General features: G+C 40.0%; 1 protein-coding gene across 1 annotated transcript in view; it reads left to right on the forward strand.

The window, feature by feature from the left end:
• Positions 1–6,480: 6,480 nt before the first annotated feature.
• MSL2 (MSL complex subunit 2) overlaps positions 6,481–15,955 on the forward strand; it is a 28,714-nt gene continuing 19,239 nt past the window's right edge. The window contains exon 1 of the mRNA XM_090284297.1: positions 6,481–7,380. Within this exon, the coding sequence (XP_090140423.1) occupies positions 7,239–7,380 (142 nt within the window). The 5' untranslated portion in view covers positions 6,481–7,238. The remainder of the gene's footprint in view (positions 7,381–15,955) is intronic.

Raw genomic sequence — 15,955 nt, forward strand, 5'->3', positions numbered from 1 at the left:
AGTGGATAAAGAAGCTGTGGTACATTTACACAATGAAATGCTACTCACTTATAAAAAGAAGAAAATCTTATCTTTTGGGACAGCAAGTATGGAACTGAAGAGTAGTATGCTAAGTGAAATAAGCCAGTCAGAAAGACAATTTCACTTATATGTGGAATGTAATGAACAAAATACGGTAATAAAAAAAATAGAAACAAACTCATAGATACAGAGGACAGACTGAGAGCACTTAGAGGGGAAAATATGGGGGCTGGGTGAAAAAGATGAAGGGATTGAGCAAAGAAAAAAACTCATAAACACAGACAACAGTATGGTGATTACCAGAGAGAAAGCGGGTGGTGGGGGGGAGTAGAAAAGGGTAAAAGGGGGATTAACGGTGATTGAAGACTTGACTTGGGTGGTGAACACGCAATATAATATACAGATGATGTATTATAGAATTGTACATCTGGAACAAAGGTCACCCCAATAAATTTTATTAAAAATGACCAATAGAGATCTTAAGTAATGGAAAAATAGACAATTCCCAGGGACAGATTGACTATGTTCCAAAAATTTAATTTTAAATTATTTGGAATGCAGAATGCATTTTTCCGTAGAAACAATGCTATGAATAATTGCAGTTGTTTTTCCAGGAAAGTCCACACAAGACTGGTCAACTCATAATATAACAGAAATATCTGTTAAGACATTTTAGGTTTGCATCAAATGCATCCCTAAAGCCTCACCACTCTGAATTATAAATTAGCTGTGTTCATAGCTGCCACCCCTACTAGACTGTGAACTCTTTGAGTGCTGGAAACTGTTGAATTATTCATTTTTGTATTCTGAATGCCTGGCATATAACAGGCAATAAATGTTGGTTGCATAAATGGACAAATTTAATAGGTATTTAAATAATGTTGAAAGTGTCTTAGCAAATAAAAACAGTAACATTTAATGGGTACCTTAATATGGGTCTGGCACTGTGCTAGGTGGATGACCAATAAATCAAGATGCTTTGTTTATGCTAGAGTTAGGGATGAAGATGCTGAAGGCAATTTTAATATTTGGGATATAAAATAAATGAGTGCTGGAGTTGCTAAATAACTGGTTTTGATTATTTATTTATTTATTTATTTATTTTTTAGAGAGAGAGAGAGAGGAAGAAAGATGGGAAGAGAGAGAGAGTGAAAGCGAGAAAATTGATTTCTGTGGTCCACTTATTTATGCATTTATTGGTTGATCCCTGTATGTGCCCTGACCAGGGATGGAACTGATACAGAGAGCTGATCAGATCATGGGGAGAAGTAGGGAGGGGCCGTAGAGGGACTTTGCCGAGGCAAGGGTAAGCAGTCTAAAACAGGTTTGTCTGGGTACCTGAATGTCTCCAGAGCACATGGAACTATGTATGGGCAAGAAGATTTGAAATAAAAGAAGGGCTCTCGGATGGACCGGTGGGCACGGATTCTCTCTTCCTCCCCGGTTTTCTTCTTCCTCGAGGGTGCCTTCCTTGAGGATTTCCCAACAGACCGTATTTTGTATGGGAAGGAACTCCAGGTGCAGCCTAGGGTAGGGCTGGCTTGGCAGAGGTATATCAACCAACTGAGCTACCTGTCCAGGGTTGTTCTTTGGGTGTTCTAGAGGGAATGCTCTCTGAGGCAGAAGCCAGGCATTCTTCCAAAGTTGTGTAGCTTTAGTATCATATGTTTTAGTTTGCAAATTAACCCTATAAAAATAAGATAATTGAAACTAACAGGGGGACTGAGAGAACTCAGGTGGGGTATAGCCTTAACTGATAGGTTTAAGTATACCTGTAACTAAAGAGTTAAAGAGTTTAGCCTTAATTGATAGGCTTAAGTAACTAATGCATGTGGAAAGCTGTTGCTTCAAAATTGTGAAGCTTTTGAATACTCCTTTCCTATATCACCAAACCTTTGACTCTGGAATTCTGCCTAGAGGGCAAAGGCTGGCAGCAGGACCCCAACTGCTGTTCAGTAACAGGACCTGTAACCCTGGCCCTTAGGGACAATATTCCAACCAACTGAGCTACCTGTCCAGGGCTTAAATAAATGTTTTTGGATGAAACAAATGGATAGATGAATTGATTTGAAAAGAAGTCATAGAAAAATACCAGTAGGAATTGATATGCAAAGAGAAGTGATTCTTTTGAGGGGCTTTAGGCCTGCGGTGTGGGGAATGTAAGACCATAGTTAAAGAACAGAAAATGGAAAAGGAAGTTGGTAACAATCAGAGAGGACTACGTAGTCTGGATTAGGCTCTCATTTAATTTCACCTGGTTTACTGTTCCCTGTAAAAATGTATTTGCTCAGGCCAGTCTCCGAAGGTTTGCTGTGAATTTAAATTAAGGTAGATTGAAATTAATTATATTGATTTCTTTCCACAATGACAGTATTTTAAACACTTATTAAAATTTGATGGGGATGGTGTCTTTGTCAGCTTGGGCTCCTATGACACAATGCCATAAACTGGTGGTTTAAACAATAAACATGCATTTCTCACAGTTCTGGATGCTGGAAATCTGAGACCAGATGGTCACCTGATGAGGGCTCTTTTGCTTGAAGTTGGGTGACTTCTCCTTGTATCCTCATGTGGCAGAGTGTGAGAGCTCTCTGGTCTCTTTAATACGAGTATTACTCTCATTTATGAGGGCTCCACCCTCCTGATCTAATTATCTCCAAAAGGCTCCACCTCCTAATACCATTGCACTGGGGATTGGGATTTCAACATCTGAATTTGGAGGGGACATAAACATTCAGTCCATATCAGATGGCTATAATGGTGAAGGCAGTGGAGTGGAGATAGACACTAGGCAGTCAGAGAGAATGCAACCTAGGAGAATGGGAGAGGAAACATTATCTCTAGAATTTTTGGTGGAGGAAGGAAAAGGAAGGGACAGAGGAAGGAGTATGAAAGAGGAGGGGAAAGGCAAACAACTACTTCATAATTTTTTAAAGGGCCTAACATCTCAGAAAGTCTCAGCCTGAACATTGTTCTTTAAAAGCGTAACTACAACTACTTCTACATTTACTTCATTGTCCCCAAAGTGCCTGAGTGCAATCAATAAATACTTGATTGATTATTCTGAGTGATTCAAATCAATCCACACTTCTGGCTTTATTTAAGATATTAGAATTGACTTTGAATCATGCTGAAATAAAAACTGTCTTTAAATTTGCAAGACATTTTTATGTCTCTTCGCAAGGATAAACAAACATTGGTCCATGCCTATTCTATACCAAACACTGTACTGGGGATTTTCTTTACCTTATTGCATTTCTAGTAATTCATTATTATTTTAACAATTCTGAGTGCTCATTACATGTCAGACCCTATGCTAGGCAATGATGATAAAAGGCAGAGGGAGAAAGGTTGATCTTTTAGCAGTTATAGGGAGAAGACTGCTAAATCAAGACTTGCTAAGTACTATGGGAACTGCAATGAGAGGTAAGCACTTGGCAATATTGGAGGACAGAAATGAGGGGCTTTAATTCAAAATTGGTAGGAAATACAGACAATTAGAAGCGAACATTTATCTGAATGAAAATTTAACTGGATGCCAAGAGGAGCCTAAGGAGACATGATTAAATGTTATGGGTCTTGGATGGAATTGTAGATCAGGAAGAGGACATTAGAGGAAAATCTGAAGAAATATGAATAAAATATGGATTTTAGTTAATCATATGTATTACTATCGGTTCCTTAATTGTGACAAATGTACCATGCTAATATAAGATATTAACAACAGGGGGAATTGGGTGTAGACTATACTAGAAGTATCTGTGTAATAGTTCTGTAAATCCAAAATTGTTCTAAAATAAAAATTTTATCAAAATATTTAAAACTGACATGTTGCATTTTTTGTTAGATCTGACAACACTAACACTTTTACTTCCAAAATAATAATTAAACATAAACTATGAAAGTTATCTTGATAGATTAAAGGATTTGAGTTGTATGTAATTTCTCCTAAATATTTGTTCCAAACACTTTTCTATCAAGTTTATTTGTTTATTTATTTATTTTTGGCATGACAAAAGAAACCAAATAATTATTTAACAGGGAATATACTTCAATGTGGAAATCTTTTGCCTCTAAGCGACATAGCCTATCACCAGTTACAAACACTTTCAGAAGCGTTAACTGGCTTAAATTTCTCCCATCCCCCAAATGAACCATCAATACAATTAATCTTCGTTTGGGTTGTGCACATCTCAAGAGATTAAAAAAAACACAGTTATGAGAAAACCACCAAGGTTAAAGCCCTATAAGTAATCACTTGTCTGGGGTGACTGCTAATTTATGCCGCCTGAATGGGAAACAGTGCTGATTATTTTATTCTTGTTGCTCCTTTGGGAAAGAACAATCTGTGTGTTATGGAATAAAAATAGAACAGTATATTATAACAGTTTTATTTGAAGGTGAGCTTAGAACAATTTCTTATCAAAAAAGGAAGATGGGGATTTTAAAAGAGTGAATTTTAGAATATTTGCCATTTTCCAAAGACAGCCAAATATATTAATATTTTGCTCAACTTTGTTTAATATCTGCTTTGGTACTAAACAACATGGGACGTTAGATCCTTATTGCTTAATACTTAAGAACTGATAATATGCTAGGCCTTATGAAGAAAATGAACCTGTTTTCAAATGTAGAAATTATATATCAGAGGTTTATCCGGGTTCCTTCAGTCTCTTAACTATTGATTTCTACTCTAAGTGACAAGGCCCTAAAACTAACACGTATTTGTGCCACAAAAGATTTACATGTATCATAAATTACATTTTGTACACTTGCAAAGCATTTACTGTATGCAAAAAATTCTGCTCAACAGCGTTGATGTATCCAGAGGTAAGAAATGGTTCCTGTGCTGTTTCTACCTGTGCTACTCAAAGGTTTTGTACTTTACAGCAGAAGGGAATAAGGTTAAGTTAGACGTTTATTTACCCCATTATCCTTAGTCTCCAGGAAAACCATCAAGCAAAAGCTTATTTAAAAACAGGTAATACTTGCAAGGATTTTGGTTCGTTCTAAAGCAGGACCATGGATTCTTTAAGATAGTGATTCACATAGAAGGGCTAGGTCTGTCACCGGAGCTGAAAAAGGGGATTCGTTTTTTAAAATTGGACTCTTCCAGTACGAGTTCGCTGTAGTCCTGCCTGGCGTCTCTGTAAGGCAGGCCGCTCGTATTAGTCTGACTCCAAGGCCCAGAGGTCGTGGAAAGAGCCCAGCTCTGACTGGCTGGAGAGGACCTTGGGTCCGGGCCTCACAGCTCAGACTACCGACCCGGGCCTTCGAGACCTCAGGTCGCAGCCAACCAAAGCCCGCGACGTAGCAAACACCGCCCAAACGCCTGCCTTCCCGGCTCTGCCAAAGTTAGCGAGCCGCGGAAGCGCCCTTTTGGTGGTCTAGAAGCCATGTTCCGGGATGAAGTCCACGAGGGCGGGACTTGGGGCTGTGCCGGGTTATTTCCACACAGCGTGGTCAGTCATGGTGCAGAGATGCAGAGTTGGAGTCAAGGCAGAGTGCCACATGGCGCGACCTAATCGGGCCTGAGCTTTGGCGGGCACCAAGGAAGCAGTTCGAGCGCGAAGCCTACAGTCCACACCAGAGAAAGATGGGTCAAATAGCGAAGGTTTCACCACGGCCCACTGCCTAAGAGAAGGAATTTGAGAGCACAGGGGGAGGTGCAGACGAAGCACGCAGCTCACACAGAGCATGCTCTGTTCTGAGCCCGAAGGAGGGAGCCAGACATGCGCACTGAACCCAGGGTGGGTTGGCAGCGGGGAGGGGCTGGCGTGAGCGGGCTGATGTGTTTATCCGGTTTTCTGGGTGGGCGGTCAAAGCGCACGCGTTAAGGGCGAAAGGCGGTGGAGCTGGTAGTGGAATGCGCATGCGCTGAGTGAGCCAGTAGCACTGGGAGGGTGTGGAGGGATCCTGGAGGAGAAGCTGGGGAAAAGGGAAGCGAAGGGAAAGGAAAGGGCGGGGGGGGGAGGGGTGAGAGTGTGCTCTGCGCATGCGTGCGAGCGCCAGCGACGACGGCGGCGGGGGAGTCTCGGGGATGACAGTGGCTTTGCCCGTTGGGGTAACGGTCGTCTCCGGCGGGGCTTGAGGTGCTACACAGCCCGTGGGATCCGTTAAGGCCGCACCAACCCGGGCCCTACCGAGCTAGAGTGGCTCGTGAAGTCCGGGTGAGGACAGCGAGGTACGGGGGGAGGGGCCTGCGGCGGGGCCTGCTGTGTGCGTTGGGCGGCGGCAGGGCCTGGCCGTGTGAGCTTTCGCCTCAACCCCTGCCAGCCGGGCTCCGTGGGCGGCGGCGACCGTCGTGCTTGGCGGAGGCGGTGTCCGTGTGCGCGGCGCGGAGAAGATGGCCGGACAGTGAGGGGCGGCGCTTGCGCCTGGTGACCTCGGAGTGAGCGACTGAGGAGCGAGGGGCGCCGCCGCGGCCCTGTCGGGCCTGTTCCCCGCCCCCTCCCGCCGCCGCCACCGCCGGCCCGCGCACTTCCTCCGCGGCCCTCCCCTCTCGGGTGCGGGAATTCTTTCCCGCTTCGCCACCTCAGGGAACAGCAGGGCTGGAACCGCCGGGGCGGAGAGCCAGGCACAGCCCGGGCCCCCCGTCCGATATGGAGAGAGTGGCGGCGGCCTCGGCCAGGCGCAATAGCAACATTAGTCGCTGCCGCGGTTTCGTGCACTAGATCGAGGAAGCTGACGCCGGAGTTGTCCTTGCTGTCGCTGCTGCTTCCGCGCCGGGTGCTGTGATGGAGTAAAGGGCCCTGCAGGCGGTGAGACGCGTGTCCGCCCCTTGGACCGGGCCGGGGCCTGCTCCCACCCAGCTCGACCTGAGGAGGTTACCTCCGCGTCCGGAGATGCAGCTCGAGCCGAGGCCGCCTGCCGAGCCGCGGGGCTAGAGTGAACTTGAGTCGCGGCCCGAGAGCCGAAGCCACCACGTTCTGCGCCCCGCGGCCGCCCGGGACAAACTAGAACGCTGGTTTCTCTACCATTTTTTTTTTTTTTCGGCCTGCAAGTCTCAGGGACGGAGGAGGGGCGCCAAGGCCCCATGTGTGGGAGGATTGCTTCAGCCTCACAAACTTGCACGGATTTTGGTTACTACTTTGGTCGGTGGTTCTACTCTGCTTTTCTACGGATTGTTGCAAATTCGCCATTGTTCCCTGGCTGCTCACAAAGTTGGATCCGGCATTTTTTTTCAACCGGGAGTCAACGGTGTCGAAGTGTCTGCAATGAACCCCGTGAATGCTACTGCTCTCTACATTTCCGCGAGCCGCCTAGTGCTCAACTACGACCCCGGAGACCCCAAGGCGTTTACAGAGATTAACAGGCTCTTGCCTTACTTCAGACAGTCCCTCTCGTGCTGTGTTTGCGGTGAGACGCTTTTTGTTCCGTTTTCAAGGCTTTTTAAAAATAATAATCTAGGCAGTGGTAACAGGAACGGTTCGATGACTTGCTAGTTTTTGTATTAAGCTTTTGTTATTTGTGCAGTAGTGTACGGCCGTTAGTTTTGAAACTTACCAAAGGACTTTTGCCCGGCATTTCAGAAAGAGTCCTTCCAAACCGCTTTATACAGCGGCCTGAACATTTAAAATTGCTTTATTTGCTTTAGGTCAGTTTCTTAGCATTTCTGATCATGGTTTTTTAAATGAGGTGAAGTATGCATGCATCCTGCTGCCCTTTTTTTTTTTTTTTTTAACCTTCGGTACAAGAGTTGACTTAATTAAATCTGGTTAAATCTGGTTAAAACATGGACATGTGGCCTGTTTGCATTTCCGCAAACTGGTGTTAAGGTGTGGGTGCCCACAGCTAGTGAACTCGGTGAGGAACTTTCCCCCAGGTTCTTCCACAAATGCTTTGACAGTTGGATGGTAAACAGTGAGCCCAGGCAATACTTAGTGGGGTACCGAGTGCTTTTTTAGCTAGTGGGATTCTTACTGGATTACGTTTCTTACTTTTTTCTGACTTTAATATATTGTGGCCTGGTAGAGGGTTATTTTAGGTGTTTTTGTTCACAGATGTTAATTTGTGTTGAGGAGGATACTTTCAAGTTATTTTTGAGCGATGAAGATATGCTAAGTTCTCTAATCGAAATTTCTCAAAAGTGATAATTTGGATTAACTGCACGTATAATAATTTTCTTACAAGTAGACGAAATATTAATACAAAGCAAAGGACAACTGGCCAAAAAGGCAGTAATATATTCCACTTTATATTCCTATTGCGCCAGAAATTTTGACGTTTTTGTTGATCCACTCGTTCAGTTGGAACTTGAGAAATTTAGGCATTTCAGGCATTCACTTTATCTTAGATAAAGAGGAGTAATCTTGTGACTGTTCATTTGAGACTCATCAGCGTTTTCTGTATAGCTCTGGGGCAAAGCACTGAGGGAGTGCAGAAGAGGTGACGATTGTGGGGTTTTGGTTTTTTTTGCATACCAGATATTTAATTTAATAAAAAATTAAGTAACTGTGTTAGAGTGTGATTAAGTTAGAGTGTGACTGATGACAACACCTTTATAGAGGAGCATATACAAATCACTTAACTGCCCTGGACCTCATTTCTTAATATAAAAAGAGAGTTTTGGGCAAGAATCAGTTTCCGCTTATATTTCACTGATGTAAGCATAAAAATTTGATTGGTTTCAAAGCACTCTCTTACCCCGTTCTCACGTTTTATGGAGGGCTTTTTTTTTCCTTCTAAATCTTAACAGCTTTTAAGAGTTTGTGGATTGAGGAAATGGAGCTGCTGTATCTTTTTTTCTCCATAAACCTTTCTTATCGGGGGTTGCTGTGGTAATTGTTGTAGGGGTGATGTTGGGGGAAGAGAGAGCATAGGGAAGCCCACCTTGGCCTGCTAGAACAGCAGTAGAGAGTGATGTCATTATCCAGGTAACACTTGAAGATCTGGTAAGTCTTCTTATTTTCTTATTACAAGGTGGATGGGATTTAGCCCTCTAATTCAAAGGGGAAATGGTAGTTTTAAATTGTGTAGATGCTTGGGATTTTAAGTTCATATTTAGTAGCTTTAGGGTAATTATGGTCTAATTGAACATTTCCCCAGATTATAATCTGGATTAAAAAGGCATTAAGGATAAAACTACATTGAAAAAGCTTTAAAAATAATCAATCTTGGCAACACAAGGAATTTTCCTGACAGTAGAGCATTGTAATTATTCCTTCTTATTTCAGCTACCCTCCCTCACCATCCTATGGAGGATTTGTGGATTTTGCTTTTGCCTTACATATGAGTAGTTGCCATAAAATTTCAGCTACATTCAGCAATATGGATGTAGCTTCACAACCCCCCACTCCCCGTAGTCTGTGGTGGTTATCAACAGATAGGAAAAAAAGTGAGTTATTTGGATTCAGATTCATCATTTAACCAACTTTTTATCAGGTGCTGCCTTAGGCTCTTAGTTGAAAAACATAATACACTCATTCAAATTACTAGGGTATGTGCAGTTGTCTTTCATGAAGATAATATTTTAAAAGTAAAGTTTAGTTCTGTCTTGGTGCTGTAAATAGGGAGTTTGTTTGAACAGGCTTTCCAACATCTGACCCAATCCTACGTTTTCAGCCTGTATTCAACTACTGTCTTACATAATTGCTCTGCTTCAGCCAGATTGATGTTTTTGCCTTTTCAAACACACATACATGCCTTATATTTTCCTTTTTTTTTTTTATTAAAAGTATTTATTTATTTTTAGAGAGAGGGGAAGGGAGGTAGAGAGAGATATATCAGTCAGTTGCCTCTCGCACGCCCCCAACTGGGGACCTGGCCCGCAACCCAGGCATGTGCTCTGACTAGGAATCCAACCAGCGACTCTTTAGTTCACAGGTCAGCACTCAGTCTACTGAGTGAGCCCCACCAGCCAGGGCTGTTTTTCTCCCGCCCCTAGTAAAAAGTTATCTTTGTTCTTTGAACCTCTGTAACCCTTTTTCTAATCATAGGCACTTAAAACTTTCAGTGAAGTTTTTATATCTGTTTCTTCTAATAAATTAGGGAAAATACTTTTTATGGGGTGCATTTTTGTGTTCCTCCTGCCTTATCCTTTCTCTTCTATATAGTGACTTGCATGTAGATGTTTATGAGACTCAGAAGGAAAGTGAGAGGAGGTGAAGGAGGGAAAGTAAAAGGGTTAGGTACAAATCTTGGTTCTTCTAATTTTGTGTAGACAATTTGCTTTAACTTTTTGCCTCAGCTTCCTTTATCTACAAAAGGGGGATGGTTATACCTTCTTCAGATTTGTTTCTCCAAGTTTATGTTATATGTAGGTTTATTTTTAAATGGGGGAAAAAAACCTTTTGAACCTATGAGAACAAGTCTGTGGACTTGGTGTCTGGCACTTATTATGTGCTTGATACTCCACCCTTGTGCATAAGTGGAGAGATGGAGCACGTGAGAGAAGAGACTGAAATGTCAGGTCAATTATTGTCAAACCTAAACTATTCTCTGGGACTACAGGTTTTGTTATCATTGTTCTTTGGAATGTTAATTAGCTGATTATCACTTTTTCAATTGCCTTGTATATTTAAACCTTCTGAGGCTTTTTGTGATTGGGATAATAATGCTCCGGAGAATTACTGTACTTTCTAGGCCATAGAAACAAATTCCTGTGGGTACTAGTTTTTGCGGCATTTTTCCCCCCTTGCTCTATTTGGGATGCACTTTATCATTTAACAGAAAGCATAATTTATTTTAATGGCATGGGACTTGATAAATTCTGTCCTGGGGATTTTAAGTGTTTCATTAAACTTGTAAGTCCTCAAGTGATATAACAAGTTTGATATGTAGAACCAAATCCTGTTAGATTGAAGGACTTGTTGAGTAGAAAACTTGCTTTCTTGAGATATTTGGAGTCCTGTAAGTTAATCATGATCAAATCTACTCAGGGCACATGAATATTTTCCTGATGTTTTAATTTGAGTCTAGAAACAAAACAGTTATGGCTTTTGATTTACTTGGTAGTTTTGGACCTTCTTATATAAAATGGGAATGGGCTGGGGATTAGTGTTTCCCATTGACTTAGGGTAGTACAAAAACCCTATCTTTTTGTATTACTGCTACATGTACGTTCCACTGGAAGCTAGGTGATTCCCTGAGGGTGAGAGCCTTGCTTGTTTACCATTGTAGCTCGACACTTGACAGTTACTGGCTTGTTGAATGGATATTACCATTGAACACAAAGTTTCCAAGTATTAAGGATATACTTTCAGAATAAAGAATTTGCCTTAAAATCAATAGATTTAGCTTTATGAACTACCTTTACTTTCCTTATTTTTCTCATTTTGCTGTTGTTGGTGGACCTTCCCCTCTCCACTGGAATTAGTGGAATAGATGATCTTAATCTCTTCCAGTCTGGAATTTTGAATTCTCTCTTTTAGCAGAATTAACTGGTTTTTGACTGAGCAAACAATTTATAAATAGCAAGAATCTTCTAAAGTGAAATTTGAACATATAGCTTGGAGTGTCTTATTTTAAACTACATAACTCTTAGATGGAGGCTAAATTAAAAGGCCATTTGAATAATCGTGTTATATTAATACTTCATATTTTTCTCAAACCATGAGTTGATATGTAAGGTTTTATTTTTCTTAAAATCACTGTAGTTAAGATTTTTTGTTAGTAAATGCAGAATATAAAATTTGGTATCTTAAACATTTTTAAGTATACAGTTCAGTAGGGTTAAATATATTTACATTTTGTGAAACAGATTTCCAGAATTTTTTCATCTTGCACATCTGAAACTCGACCCATCAACCACCCATTTCCTCCTTCCCTTCAGCTCATGTAACTACCATTCTACTTTGTCTTTATGAATTTGACTTCTCTAGATACCTCATATAAGTAAGAATCATATAGTATTTATCTTTCTGTTGACAGGATTTCCCTCTGTTTTTAAGGTTGAGTAGTAGTCTACTGGATGTATATATTATACTTAGTTTATTCACTCATCCATGATGGACATTTGAGTTCCTTCCCCCTCTTGGCTATTGCGAATATTGTTGATACGAACATGAGTATGCAGATAACTCTTACCCTGCTTTCAATTCTTTTGGGTATACTGTATACCCAGAAGTGGGATATCTGGGTCCTATGATATTATTTTTATTTTTACCTTAAATTTTTTTTTTACTGGTTTTAGAGAGAGGAAGGGACAGGGATGGGGAAGAGGGAAGAGTTGGAGAGGGATATATATAGAGAGAAACATGAATTTGTTGTTGCACTTATTTATGCATTCATTGGTTGATTCTTGCATGTGCTCTGATTGGGGATTGAACCCCTTCAACCTTGGCACATTGGGAAGATGTTCTAACCAACTGAGCTACCTGGCCAGGGCTATTTTAAATTTTTTGAGGAAACTTTATACTGTTTTCCACAATGTTTGCACCATTTTATAATCCTTTCCGACAGATTAAGAGTTTAAATTCTTCACATTCTTGCCAGTACTTTTATTTTCTGTCTTTAAAAAAAGTTGATAGTAGCCATTCTAAAGGGTGGAGGTGGTATCTCATTGTGATTTTGATTAGCATTTCTCTAATGATTAGTGATGTTGATCATATGCTTGTTGGCTATTTGTATATCATCTTGAAGAATCACTATCACTTTTTATCTTGAAAACTCATTTCACTCATTATATCTTCATTAATCACCTGTGATGTTCTAAGTGTTGGAATAAAAAATGAATAAGAGACATGGCTCTTACCCATTTGGTGCTTAGTGTTAAGTAAACCAACAATTATTAGAGGCACTTAATGTTATACCAAATCTCAAGCATCATAGTAGAACCATTTAAAAGTTAACTTTATTATGTATGTAAAAATTTCAGAAATTAGCCATCAGTGAGCATTTCCCTTTATATAATTTGTTTTTGAATAACTTTGCCTCATCATTTAAAGTAAACCTGATTGGTGTTCAAATAGAGTTTGGTGTACCAGGTTTATGGGGGGAACTTGAAGTTCACCTGTTCCCTCCGATATGGGAAGAGTTTTTTTTTATTTTTAAATCTTCACCCGAGGACATTTTTACATTGCTTTTAGGGAGAAAGGAGGAGAGAGAGAAACATGATGGGGGAGAGAAGCATGAATTGGTTGCCTCCTGTGCATGCCCGTACTGGGGATCAGACTGCAATCTAGGTAGTGCTCTGACCACGAATTGATCCCAGTAACCTTTCCACTGTTGATGCTCCAAGTCACACTGGCCACAAGGTGGAAGAATTTTTTAGGGAGCATTTATCTAGTGGGCTGGTAAGGAAGAACAATATTTAGTAATTTGTCTGGTAGATAGACTTCTTTTATTTCACATATATTTATTTAACTGTTAGGTTTCTTTTCCTAAAAACAAAAAAAAATCTCCTTTTTACAGTTTTCTCTGTCGGTATTGTAAAAATTAGTTCTAAAAAGTTAATACTAGTTTGAATAATGGTTCAAAGCAAGCTATATAGTACTGTAGAATTAGGCAGTAGAAATTGTTTCAGTCTAGTGAGATCTAGGAAGTATGGGGTTTGAGTTGGGGCCATGAAGAATGGTGAAGTTAGTTGAAGTTAGTTGTTCATTTTCAGTAAGGCTTCAGGGAGAGAACAGTTGACTTGTTGAGGCTGCAGAAAATCAAGTTTCTCTGTAATGAGTCCATGAAGGAGAGCACCCTTGCTCTTATAGTGGTTATTCAGAGGCCTTTTGTGACAGGAGCTTTGATGTCAGGCTAAGGAATTTGACATTTATCTTGTAGACCTGTCCCCCCACACTCCCAAAGTGTGTTCTATAGGCCGCCTAAATCAAATCATCTAAAGGGCTTGTTAAAATTCAAATTCCCAGTTTATCACAACAGACTGATTGAATTGGAATTTCTGTGGGCAGGGCTTCGTAATCTGCATTTTAACCCCCATCTTGATATGGGGCACAGATTTGCAAATCATTATAAGCATTTGCGAAATGACATTTTAAGTAGGAAAGTGATGTAATTGAAATTCTGTTTTAGAAAAGATTGATTTGGGGGTAGAATATGGGATTGATTACGGAATAGAGGTGGCAGTGGTAAGGGAACAACATATATAATGCTAAGGGAAATTTTTGTCATGATTATTATAACACTTTAATTCTTTGGTATATACTATATTAACATTTGTCATGGCTTGGCATATTTCACTGTGAATATATTAAATGAAACACTTCCTGTTCTAAAATTTATATACATGTCTAGCTCAGTGCTTTTACATAATATATACTTGATGAAATATACTGAATTATACTTAAGGACTGACAAAACCTGGTAGTTTAATACAGATGCGTTTAATACAGAAAAATAGAAGGAGTCAAAGGTAATTCAGTTCATATCAGAAATGAAGTCAGGAAGGACACTAATTTTGGAAGGACATGAAAAAATTTAGATTGGCCAATTTGAAATAGTATAAAGACAGCCCAATTAAAGTATTCTTCAGGGATTTAGCAGTTGGGTGTGGGATTTTGGAGAGGTCAGGTGCTTGAGAGAGGTTGCAGTTAAGATAGGAATTAGAGCAGATCAGGTGTGGGCCTGAGAAGAATGAAGAGAAGGATGAGACAATGTCGAGTAATATATGGTAGTTGGGGATTGGGGTTAGTGAGGAAAACTTCAGTTTTAAAATAATTTTATATTTTTGATACAGTAAAACAACATATTTTTTGAGTCTTGGTGTTCTGGTTTTCAATCTCAAATTAATTTGCACATGAAGAGTTTTGCATTCCTTGTTTTCTTCATTTGTATGTGTGCATGTGTAAATGCTAGCACTCAGGTCATATTGATCACATTGATAGCATGCTATCATTAATTGGTTAATGCTTTATTGTATTGGCTTCTCTCAGTTGACATTTTCCTCAGAGTCCACGCCACTTAGCTAATTTTATGTATGATTCATTTAAATTTGTTTTTGCGAGTTCTGATGTACTTTCTAAAATTTATCTTTTAAAAAATTTTTTATCTTTTATTTTAAAAATGATATTTTAGAATTTTTTTTCTAATTTCTCTTACATTTCTCTGTGTCTTTCCTTTGATGTTTACATCTCTGCCTGATGTTCTTGATATTTAGGATTCTGGCCATATGTAATATAGGAATTGAGGATTAGAAAGGGACATTATATTTAAGGCATCCTTGGGATGGATTTCTGAATCGCCTCTACAGTTAATCAGTTGGTTGTCCAGCCTGTGACTAAACATATTCACGATATAACTATGTCATATCCACCAGAAGCTGTGGGCTGTCTCAGGGATCTTTTTATGGTGTCATTGAGCTTACCAACTCCATTTTCACATAGGTCTTACAAGGAAGATATTACTAGATTATTCATGATGAGAATTTATACAGCCTTAGGCAGGAAGGATCATATATCATAGCTATTTCTACACATCAAATAATCCTGTATGTAACTTTCTTGAAAGTTCAAGCCTTTTCTGAATACCTCTGGGTTAGGGAGTGAAATTCTACTTTGCAAAATAGCCACATCATTGACAATTTTTTAAAAAGACCTTTCTTCAGAAAAGTTAGTTTCTTGAGGAAGTTCTCGCTTCCAATTTACCCAAAATCTTCTCTATAATGGTCTTCTGATTTTTTCTTTTCTTTTTTTGGCCTCTAGAACAATTCAGGAAGCCTTTGATAAAAAGTTTACCCTTCAACTGTTTTTGAAAGACAGTTTCATGTCTTTCCTGAGAAGACACCACTAAGTTAACTGTTCTGGAAGCATCCTGGTTTCAGTTTCTTCCTTCTAAAAGTGTGGACTTTTGTGTTCATGTCTGCAGTATTTTAGATGTGGCCAGATGGGATTGCGTGCCTTGATGACTTGAACAAATTATTTAATTTCTCTTAATTTCATTTGATTGGACAAGAGCAGAGATTTGGTTGTGAATTTGGCTCCCAGATATTTTTTTCAGCTTAATTAAAAACTTACTGAATTTGTTGTTCAGGGTTTTAAAATCT

This window comes from Furipterus horrens, unplaced genomic scaffold (genome assembly GCF_987537825.1).
Source record: "Furipterus horrens unplaced genomic scaffold, mFurHor1.1.pri manual_scaffold_7, whole genome shotgun sequence".
Taxonomy (NCBI): Eukaryota; Metazoa; Chordata; class Mammalia; order Chiroptera; family Furipteridae; genus Furipterus; species Furipterus horrens.